At 36.5% G+C, this 12,187-nt stretch overlaps 1 protein-coding gene across 1 annotated transcript in view; it reads left to right on the top strand.

Annotated features, from left to right (window-relative positions):
• Positions 1 to 3,893: 3,893 nt before the first annotated feature.
• Positions 3,894 to 12,187, top strand: part of LOC150108848 (heat shock 70 kDa protein 14-like) — a 111,307-nt gene continuing 103,013 nt past the window's right edge. Inside the window, exon 1 of the mRNA XM_090414384.1 lies at positions 3,894 to 4,204. Coding sequence (XP_090270510.1) covers positions 4,139 to 4,204 — 66 coding nt within the window. The 5' untranslated portion in view covers positions 3,894 to 4,138. The remainder of the gene's footprint in view (positions 4,205 to 12,187) is intronic.

Raw genomic sequence — 12,187 nt, 5'->3', positions numbered from 1 at the left:
AGATCTGTGCACAATAGTCCAAATGCGGCCTTATTAATGCCTTATAGAGTGGAATAATAACTTCCCTATCCCTGCTAGTTAGTGTGTTCCTCAACAACCATGTAATTTGATGTGATGTTTTGGCAATCTTAGCAATATGCCCTTTAAACTTAAGTTCTCTGTCCACAATAACTCCCAAGTCTCTTGTCTCATCAACTTCCTGCAGTTCAGTTCCGTTAATATAGTAAACAGCATGCGATGTCATCCTCCCGAAGTGCATCACCTTACACTTAGCCACGTTGAACTGACAGCCATTTACCTCAGTCCATAGCGTCAGCCTATTTAAGTCATCCTGTAAAATATCCACATCATTTGAATTGATTATCGCTCTTCCCAATTTTGCATCATCAGCAAACAAGTGGATATTTCCATTCAAGGTATTTCCAATATCATTGATGTACAAATTAAACAATAGAGGACCAAGAACTGAGCCCTGAGGTACACCACTAGTCACTTGCCTTTTCCTGGACTCAGCTCCTCCGTAAACCACTCTTTGATATCTGTTAAATTATCAAATACAAATTCTTATAATATTAACATAGTAATAATTAAAGTAGCTTAATAATATTTAATACAGTTTTTTCATTATTAATCCATATATCTTTGATTAAATAATTAGATATTAGACAAAATTAAAGTAGTTACATGAATATTAAATTGTAAAATAAGTTGTTTGCATTAAATAATATTTACAAATGTAGCCTTTGCAATGGTGGATTATGTTGGATTCTGAGGAGAGTATTAATAATTTAAATTTCTCTTCATTCAGAATCCAACAAAGGGAAAAATACAGGAATGGATTGATGAAAATGAGATACTGTACGGGGGACAGCATGGCTTTGTGAAGGGTAGATCATGCCTCAGTAACTTGCTCAAGTTTTATAACACAGTGACGGTTGAACTGGATAAGTGTAATGGGTTTACAGTGATACTACTGGACCTGACTAAGGCCTTTGACAAGATACCACATGGAAATCTAATCCATAAACTGCAACATATGGGAATGGATAATGGGTTGATGAGATGGATAGGTAGGTGGTTGATAAAGAGTTATCAGAGAGTAGTTTATTCATGAGTAGAGTCCCAAAGACGGCCTGTGACTAGTTGTGTGCAGCAGAGTTCTGTTCTTGGACCACTGCTGTTTAATTTGTTCATTAACGATATAGGGGAGGATCTAAGAAGAACAGTTCATTTGTTCGCTGATGATGCAAAGTTGGGTAAGGCAATAGTGAATGCAGAAGATGTCAAAATCTTGCAGGGCGACTTGGATAGGTTGGAGTTCTGGGCTAAGTCAATGGATGTCAATTTAATGTGATAAAATGTAAGGTTATGAATTTTGGGGTGAAAAGATTAGCAGGAGTATACCACACTGGTTGAATTGTATTCCAGGAGATTGATGAAGCCAGGCACTTGGGAGTGTTGGTGGATAGGGAGATGAAGTTTAGGGGGCACATTGCAAAAGTGGCTAAATCAGCTCATCAACTCACTTGGTTGTTGAAATACTTTGACGAGCAGAGATAAGCAAGTTATTGTACCGAGCCTTGATAAGACCTCATATCGACTACCGTGCCGAGATTTGGTCACCTGGGTTTCTTCTTGATGGGGAGGAGGTGGAAAGGATCCAGAGGAGAGTGACCAAGATGATAGCAGGTCTATGGAATGAACCATATCAGAACAGGTTGAAGATTTGTGGGTTGCAGAAATTGGTTGATAGGCGGAAAAGGGGAGATGTGATTGAGACATTCAAATTGCTGAAGGGTTTCTATAGGATTAATTCAGAGGATGTTTTTGAGAACAGGACTGGTGATCAGAGAACTAGGGGATACCTATGGAAGCTGGGAAAGAGTGTGGTTAGCAAGGGTGTTAGAACTGGTTTCTTTACTTTTAGAGTTGTAAATGGGTGGAAAAATGCAAGGTATGATAGATACTGTGAGAATGTCATATAGTTGTGTGGACATGATGTTTTGGGCCTCCCTCGATGTCTAAGGACTCCCTGGTGTCGCCCGTTATAATAATAAATAATTATAATAATAATAATAATAATAATAATAATAATAATAATAATAATAATAATCTGCTAACCTCTTCTACTCTTTGGGAGTAAGAACAGCATGTTTGAAGACTGAGGTCTAATTACCCACCATCCGTAAAAATAACTTACTTGAACTGTCAGTGATATTAAACAACATCCAGTATGTATACATACATCTACCTCCCTCTATTGGTTACTAACTCTAATGTATTATGTTATTATATGAATTAATGTGGGTTCAACGGTAGATGTTCTTGAGTTTATGGGAAGAAGAAATATTTAGAAATAGTTATTATTGGCGACTTGGATCGACCTCCGAACAATCTTTTTTCTGAAGGCGTAGTATGGAAGTAAACGTCATTTGCACATGTCTACACTGGCTATGTTTTGCAGATGAGGTTGTTTTGTTTGCTGAAAACAGTTCTCATCCTAATCGATTATCAATGAATTAAGCTTAAAAAGCAACGAAATTGGATTAACAATAAAGTATCATAAAACAAAAATAATGGCAAACCAACCATGAACATATTCCTACTGATAATGAAAATACAATAATACAATATGTAGAGAACTACAAATACTTAGGACAAATGATCTCCCCAAGGTCAAATCGCTTTGTCCTTGAAATCCAAATCCAGAATCAACAGTGCTTGGAAACTTTACTGGGGCATGAAGCATTGGATGAAAGGGCATCTCTCTATTTTTCTAAAAAGAAAATTATTAGATATGAACGTCTTGCCAACTTTGACATGGTTCCCAGACTTGGGCATTAACCTCTACACAGACAAAAAGTTTCAAGTGTGCCAAAGAGCATTGGAGAGGAGTTTACTTGGAGTATCCAGACTAAGTAGAATAATGAACATGGCCTTTAAGAGAGCTAAAATAAAAGAAGTCATTTGGAGATCTAGGAAATCAAAATAGCATTGGGCAGTCCATTTCGCAAGATATCAAGATTATAGATGGTCAAAGAGGCCAACAGAGTGGCTGCCGAGAGAACGAATCCAAAACTTGGAAGACAGGAAAAAAAAAAGATGGAGAGATTACATCGAAAAACGGTTCGGTATTACACAGTCAAGGTGGCCTATGATAAGTGAGAGTGGGAGAGGCTTTACCCTGCAGGCTAACAACAACATTGGCCGATTTCCTTCATATCAAGAAATATTATTATTATTATTATTATTATTATTTTGACACCTCCAGGGAGTCCAAAGACTCATCGAGGGAGAGTGTGCCGACAGCATCGAACGATTGGCCCCCCCTTCCAACTACTAACCGCGCTCAAACTTACTTAACTGAGCCATTAGTAGCAGAGGCTCTACCAATCGACCAACCTTATCCTTATGCTAATATGTTATTTCTTTCATTATGGGGAGGGGGTTAATTCAATAAAGAAAAAATAAAAAAGTCCTCCTTTATTGATCAGAAGGAGTTAAGCAGGTATATTTAAAAATATCTGCTTTTAGCTGGTTTTTATAATTTTTATTGAAACTATTCTTAGATGAACATCTTCAGTCGCTTTTTTTTTTCAATGCTGCCTGACCAAACTCATTTGTTCGTAATTTCTAAGTTATTTCTGCTCATCGAACTGTGATGTAATAATAGTGACTGGTGATTTTGGAGCAGCCGGGTTTCCTGTTTCTTTAGAACTCTGCGAGCCAGTGATCCAGAAGCTATATTTAAAATTGCCAATTTAGCTCGGAAACGGGCTTTTATCAAACAAACAATAAATACACAATGATGATTAAATGAAAAAAAAAAACTAATTTTAACTCAGTAACAAACAACAATAACAAATAGTGATAAAATATTTAGTTTAACTCAGTAACGGGACTTGAACTAATAATAAAAATTCAGGTCTAACGCAAGCTGTTTAGTAGCACGTGTGTGTATGTGCCTGATATTTGTTATTCAGATTTACTGTCTTTAAGTAAATTTTGATATTTACGAATTGATCCATGATAGGAGCTAGTTTGCATGGTTTCGTTTCGGTGATAAGTGTATACAATGATTTTTCATTTATTTACAAGAACCACTGAACTTTTGTGATTTAATTTTTTTCTCTTCTGAATGAAGATGTCACCTTCTTTCGGCCTTTATTTTGGGGCAACGAATGTGTGCCTAGCTATTAATAAGGTTCGTGTTAAATATGTTGTTCAATGCAAACTTGAGCAAGATTCTATAGCATTGTTTATACAGAGATGTATTTGTGTAAATAAAGCTGTAAATATATGTATATATATATATATGTATGTATGTCACACGAACTTATATATGTATGTATATTTAGTCTTTGAGCTCTCTTTCCGCAGTTATTAACATTGCATTAATAATGCTTCGTTATCAGAGCAATAGATGCCACTTTACAAAATTTCAAATACAATTGGTGGTAGGATGAAAACAGTGACGAAATTTTTTGATCACATTGACAGTGATATTTTGAAACAACCGTAAAAAAACAAACAAAAAAAAGTGATGTGGCAAAAGTAACACACATACTACTTAAGCGTAATAATAATAATAAGTGCTTGTTTTTCTGTTGACCTGTTATCAGATTTCGAATTTTCCTAATTAAGGAGCTTATAAGCTATTAAATAGTTTTTTTTTTTTTGAAAATATATATTACATTAGCATATAAGAACATTAACATTTCTTCCAGAAATATATCAGATTTCGAATTTTCCTAATTAAGGAGCTTATAAGCTATTAAATAGTTTTTTTTTTTTTTGAAAATATATATTACATTAGCATATAAGAACATTAACATTTCTTCCAGAAATATATTTGAATAGATTATGTGCTTCTAAGCGGGACTTATCCATATTTATTGAAAAATCATAAAATTCTTGACAGTTGAGCTTTTGCAGTGTATGTATGTATGTATGTGTATTAATCCCCTGTATATTTCCTCTATGATTTAATGTATTTCCCATTATGGGAAAATTTTTTTCAGCAGAAAGAATTTATATTTGCTTATTGGAATCAAAAGGAACTCAATAAATGTTGAAGGTTATTTGAAGATTGTGTTATAGAATTAAAAAATGGAGCACTTTTCATGTAGATATGAAGATGATGTAGCATTTACACTTTGGTTGGAAAGATCTGGATCAAACTCTTGTCCAGGAATGTGAGGAAATTTTATGAGGAGGACAAAAGTCATACTTATAAAATCCTGAAAACAGAAGAGCTGAAAGTGAATTAGCAATCGCATACAAATTACCAAGATTATCTTCCTGTAAAAGAGGCACTGGTTAGGAACATACATAATATACTGGCCTGATAGCCTTATATACTTTGGTCATAATTGCATCCAAACCAAGTGAACTTGCCAAAACAGTTACAGCATTTGAAAAACTTAGAAAATGATAGTTTTTAGCAAGCTAGAAAGCTACTGGATGGTTTACTGTGATGTGTGCTTGGTAAATTGTCACTTCAGCAAAATCTTAACAGGTGATGTTCTGAATTGAATTGAAGTTTTAATTTTTTTTTTCTCTACTGGTCTGTGACTCTCTTTCTCTCTCATGAAAATCTGCTCACTCTTGTTTAAGCCAAAAACATGGCCCATTGAAGCATTCTGCAGTGAGAGGCATTAGCAGATGTGACAACCTGTGTTTGTATGAACTGAAAAGTCCATCAAATGATGGATGAAAGAACATATCTCTGATATCTATAATTACATCAGTATTAGACTTTAATTCTCTAGGCATCCTAATCTTGAAGAGACCAGTCACATTATCCTTTGGAAGAGGTTGGAAGCCTTCCATGGATGCCATGATAACACAGAGAGAAATCTTTTGTAATCTGTGGGAATCTTTAGTCCTACTTACCATAACATTATGTTGGAGGCTTAATGGATTTTTTACAACACTCAAAAAGAATTAAAATAGAATTTAATACTTCCTATATTTCGTCCTAGTCACTAGGACATCTACGGGGATTACAAAAACAATTAATGTAACATATGCACAAATAAACAATACTAAGCCCAACCACATGGGTGACACTAAAGTCCTATCTAGGTAGAGCGCCCTCTAAGGGCAGTAGTAGGTGGCCTGGAATGTAAGGTGGGAACTCTGGAGATGAGTGTTTCCCAAATCTTCGGAATCTTAATGCAACCATATTTATTGAGATTTGGTTGGTTTTTGAGAGCTGCTGCTGCTTCTAAGAAAAGTCTCTCTTTCTTGAATTTGCTGTGGTGAAGCATGGTGGTTTTCTTCCATGATATTCTGTGGGTGGTGTCCAAAACATGGTCAGCCAAGCCTGAATGGCCATAGTTGTGTTTGAAGATGTAAGACTTGTGTTCCTCTAGACGGATGGATGCTGATCTGCCTGTCTGTCCAAAGTACGCCAGCTTACAGGAACAGGGTACTTTGTAAACTCCAGGCAGAGAGAGAGGAGGGAGCTGATCTTTCGTAGAACGGATAAGGGTAGCCAGTTTGCGGTGGGGCTTATATGCTGTGTGTAGATTGTACTGTTTTAGTATCTTGGCTATTTTTTCAGATGTGCCACGGATGTAAGGTATGGTGATGGCATTTTTAAAATCTTGTTGACGAGAAGGAAGGGGAATGGGGGAGGAGTTGATTATTTTTTTGATACTGTGATCGCTGTAGCCATTGGAAAGGAAAGTGCTGTGTATGTGGTTAAGCTCATTAGTGAGGGCGGTTCCACTGGAACAAAGATTGTGGGCTCTCTTGGTAAGAGTTTTAATAATGCCATATTGTTGAGAGGGGTGGTGGTGGGAGAGTTTGTGAATGTATCTGCCTGTGTGTGGGGGTTTTCTGTATACGGTGAAGGTAAGTGTATCATTAGGCAGGCGTGTGACTAAGGTGTCTAAGAAGGGTAAACAGTTGTTCTTTTCCTTTTCCACAGTGAACTGGATTCTTGGATGTAGACTATTGAGATGACTGAGGAAGGAGTCTAATGTGTCTGGGCCATGAGGCCAAATAGAGAACACATCATCTACATATCTTGGCCAGATAGAAGGTTTGAGTGGGGCTGAGTCTATGGCTCGTTTTTCGAAATCTTCCATATAGAAATTGGCAAGGGGGGTGAGAGGGGGGAACCCATGGCAGTTCCCTCTATCTGCTTGTAGATTTTGTTGTTCCAAGAGAAATATCCAGAGTTAATGGCAAAGGAAAAGAGATCTAAGATGTCAGAGGGAAAAACGTTTTCTAAGAGAGATAAGGTGTCAATTAAGGGAATATTGGTAAACAAAGAGGAGATATCAAAGCTTACCAATATGTCTGGCTTCTTCAAGGTTAAATTTTCTGTGAGGGCTAAACCTTGAAGAAGACAGACATATTGGTAAGCTTTGATATCTCCTCTTTGTTTACCAATATTCCCTTAATTGACACCTTATCTCTCTTAGAAAACGTTTTTCCCTCTGACATCTTAGATCTCTTTTCCTTTGCCATTAACTCTGGATATTTCTCTTGGAACAACAAAATCTACAAGCAGATAGAGGGAACTGCCATGGGTTCCCCCCTCTCATCCTCCCTTGCCAATTTCTATATGGAAGATTTCGAAAAACGAGCTATAGACTCAGCCCCACTCAAACCTTCTATCTGGCTAAGATATGTAGATGATGTGTTCTCTATTTGGCCTCATGGCCCAGACACGTTAGACTCCTTCCTCAGTCATCTCAATAGTCTACATCCAAGAATCCAGTTCACTATGGAAAAGGAAAAGAACAATTGTTTACCCTTCCTAGACACCTTAGTTACACGCCTGCCTAATGATACACTTACCTTCACCGTATACAGAAAACCCCACACACAGGCAGATACATTCACAAACTCTCCCACCACCACCCCTCTCAACAATATGGCATTATTAAAACTCTTACCAAGAGAGCCCACAATCTTTGTTCCAGTGGAACCGCCCTCACTAATGAGCTTAACCACATACACAGCACTTTCCTTTCCAATGGCTACAGCGATCACAGTATCAAAAAAATAATCAACTCCTCCCCCATTCCCCTTCCTTCTCGTCAACGAGATTTTAAAAATGCCATCACCATACCTTACATCCGTGGCACATCTGAAAAAATAGCCAAGATACTAAAACAGTACAACCTACACACAGCATATAAGCCCCACCGCAAACTTGCTACCCTTATCCGTTCTACGAAAGATCAGCTCCCTCCTCTCTCTCTGCCTGGAGTTTACAAAGTACCCTGTTCCTGTAAGCTGGCGTACTTTGGACAGACAGGCAGATCAGCATCCATCTGTCTAGAGGAACACAAGTATTACATCTTCAAACACAACTATGGCCATTCAGGCTTGGCTGACCATGTTTTGGACACCACCCACAGAGTATCATGGAAGAAAACCACCATGCTCCACCACAGCAAATTCAAGAAAGAGAGACTTTTCTTAGAAGCAGCAGCAGCTCTCAAAAACCAACCAAATCTCAATAAATATGGTTGCATTAAGCTTCCGAAGATTTGGGAAACACTCATCACCAGAGTTCCCACCTTACATTCCAGGCCACCTACTACTGCCCTTAGAGGGCACTCTACCTAGATAGGACTTTAGTGTCACCCACGTGGTTGGGCTTAGTATTGTTTGTTATTTGTGCATATGTTACATTAATTGTTTTTGTAATCCCCGTAGATGTCCTAGTGACTAGGACGAAATATAGGAAGTATTAAATTCTATTTTAATTCTTTTTGAGTGTTGTAAAAAATCCATTAAGCCTCCAACATGATGTCCTCACAGCACTTAAGCCTCTACACACGTACCATAACATTAATCCGAGATTCCATCTATTCACGCTTCCTGTTATATAAGAATACAGCGTGTTATACAGCTTGTGTGAAATGTTATGCATAAGAGTGCATTGAACAGAAGACAAGGTCAGCCTGTGTAGATTTTAATCACACGGTTCCTGTTAACTTGTACCAACAGTGTTAGTTTTGTTATTTTATTTAGTGGTTTTCTGAATTTCCTGGATTTTCAATACTGAGAAAGCTCACTGGCTTCACTCTTTGGAATTTTTAAACAATATTATAATCATGTTAATAGTAACCCTTTCTTTTAGTGTTGCACGGTGATCAGCATTCATTTTAGAAATTATGGACTTATTTATTTATTCGTATAGAGTTTCCTCCCTTTTTCTCCCCTATCCCTGTTGGGGCGAGTTGAGCCTCCTCATGGGGGAGTTAAGTATTTATGGCTGTAGATCCGTGTGTGTTCATGGGGACGGTTTGCAGGATGAAAAACGCCAGATAAACTGGCAGAAAAAACCCTACTGCCTGCGCCTAAGACCTGCTAACTTGGCTATGGCTGAGGAAGATCCTCAAATTCCTCACGTCTTCGATGGGAATCGAACCTGGGACACTCCTTCTCCAGTCATATGGTTGCGAAGTGCACAGCCACTAGGCTAACCACGCAGCTATTATGGACTTTACAACCCTGTTATAAATAACTTTTAATTTCCCGACGTTTCGATCTTCATATTAAGATTATCATCTGGAGCACATACAAATATACAGGACAAGCTGAGTTACATTACATACAGTAAGCTAGAGAAAGAATGATTTGATCACAGGTTATTCTACTGGCATAACCTCTAGTGAAAAAAAAAAAAAAATTTAATTATTTGAAACTACATCAAGCTAAATTTTATTTATGATAACATGAATAAACATTCTTTCTTATAAATAGTTTTCTTCGAGTAACAGTGATGTTACTGCACCACTATATTGACAGTTCCATACTGTTGCCCACTCATACAATCTGTTCAGTCTTCCTGTAAGGCCACAACCTCTCCTTTGTTAAATCTTAGTTTACCACTGTATAAGCATCTCCCTTGCCCAACACATTCATCACCTTGTTATAGTACATAAGCAAGTTTGTAAACACGACTTCGCTTTAACAAACCTATGCTGACAAGCACAAAGAATACTACTGTTATCAACCCACTTTTATATCCTGTATCTTACCAAACTTTCAATACCTTAACTACAACTCCAGATATATAGAATGCCGTATGATTTGTTGCCTTAGCCTTGTCACTATCTTTGTGAAGTGTTTGAATTACATGTATATTTCTAGTTATCAACATTGAATAGTTGCAAATGTTCTGTATCTTTATCTGTTGCTTTGAAAAGATTTATAATGGTATCTTCAATAATGACCATTCCATTTTAACATTTTTGTTTTGATTCTTAATCATAATCTTACTTTTGCACTTTGCATAATCTGAATTGTGCTAAGTGCAAAAAAATTGTGCATATGTGTATTTTTTTAGCTTTTAGAATCTTTTAGCTTAGGACAGTGTTTTTGTAGGTGTGGTATGCGTACCCCCGAGGGTACGCAAAAGGTCTTCAGGGGATACGTGGCAATTTGCAGCTATACATCATTAATGCATGGAATCGTTATTAAGAAAAAAAAGAATGATTTTAAACGTATATATTTCTCAATAAATTATATATTATGTATGAATTCTGCTACTCAAATTGCGAGTTACTATCACCACGACATTCATGTTCTGACGATAGTAACTCGCGCCCTGCAGTAAACAACACTCCCTCCCCAACAGCGTCACTATACAAGAAAAACAACTAGTTTTATTGTATCACTGAATAAGGTACAGAGACATTTGCAGTCTGTGTAATATATTTATCAACAAATAGTGCAAATAGAGAGATAACTGGGATAAAAACGGCACTAACTAATGACTTGCATCTCTCCTCCAACAGAAACTGCTGTACAGACTCAAGCAAAATGATATGTTGCTGGTTTAACATATGGTTTTGCTTGACACCACCTTGTCGGGAACGTGTTAAAACTAAAAAATATATAGTGAATGTTTTTCAGATATTATGGAATTTGGTTGAAGAGAATTAGCATTTCAACTCAACTGTTGGCTTGCCTTTGTCTTTGGTTCATGCGATCTTTTGTTAATCTTGCACCAATCATACACACTTCTTCATAGGTGCTGTCTCTACTGGCCTACCATTACTGTCTGTTTCGAGCTCTGCTTTTACTTCTCATTAGTCATTTGTGAAGGATTGTTCATTACATATCTCAAGTCTTGTAAATTACTGGTAATTTTTGTTTGAGATAATGGGAAAGAACATGAAGCTATTTGGGTAGATGACTTTAACGATGCACACAAGGAAACTGTTCTCGATGCTAAAAGTAGCGATAGCGAATAGAAGCTTCTTAGTAAGTCGCACCATTTTCAGTTTTTTTTTTTGAAAACTTTAATTTCCGAAAATCCCCGCCTGTATCTCGCACCAAGATTTTTTAGCTTAAATTTTGAGAAAATAGTGAGTTATATTTGAGTAAATATGATAATTTTTTTAGCTTTCAAATTCTTAGTATGGATCATTGGTTAAAGGCTAGATTTATAAAACGCACAAAAGAGAGCAATGTAGCAGATACAAGTAGCTGTAAGTAACAGGAAAATGTTGATATGGCCTGGTTGGCTGAATGGTTATTGTATCTGCTCTCCAGCCAAAAGGCTGCGGGTACGAATCCTGCTGTAGTCATGGATGTTAGTGATTGTCTGTGAAAATACTAGTGATGATGGTGGGTGGTAGATGGTGTTTTTGTAGTTGGTGGAGATAGAGAGTTGTAGAGTAGAATGCCCTTTCTCGATGAGTCTTTGGACTCCCTGGAGGTGTCAAGTAATAATAATAATAATAAAAATGAAATTGATTAGGGTGTGTTGTCTGACATCTCTAGAGAACCAACTAAGAAGAAGATGAAAAATCTTCATAAGTATGATATGAATTACTTGAAATGTGGATTTTTATGGACAGGAAATAAAGAGGAACCTATTCCAGATTTTATTCTATTAAAAAGAAATCATATTTTTTGTTTACATGAACATATGAATTCAAATAAAATATGAATTAAAATAAAAAGGAAATTGATAAGGGTATGTTGTCTGACATCTCTAGAGAACCAACTAAGAAGACGAAAAATCTTCATAAGTATGATATGAATTACTTGAAATGTGGATTTTTATGGACAGTAAATGAAGAGGAACCTATTCCAGATTTTGTTCTATTAAAAATAAATCATATTTTTTGTTTACATGAATATATGAATTTAAATAAAATAGACATTTACAATAAAATATACTTTATTTATTTATTTTTTTATT

The sequence above is a fragment of the Typopeltis vanoorti genome, chromosome 2 (assembly GCF_054136105.1).
Source record: "Typopeltis vanoorti isolate ZY-2024b chromosome 2, IOZ_Tvanoo_1.0, whole genome shotgun sequence".
Taxonomy (NCBI): Eukaryota; Metazoa; Arthropoda; class Arachnida; order Uropygi; family Thelyphonidae; genus Typopeltis; species Typopeltis vanoorti.
The sequence above is the reverse complement of the archived record's forward strand: the minus strand, read 5'-3'. Positions and strand labels throughout refer to the sequence as shown.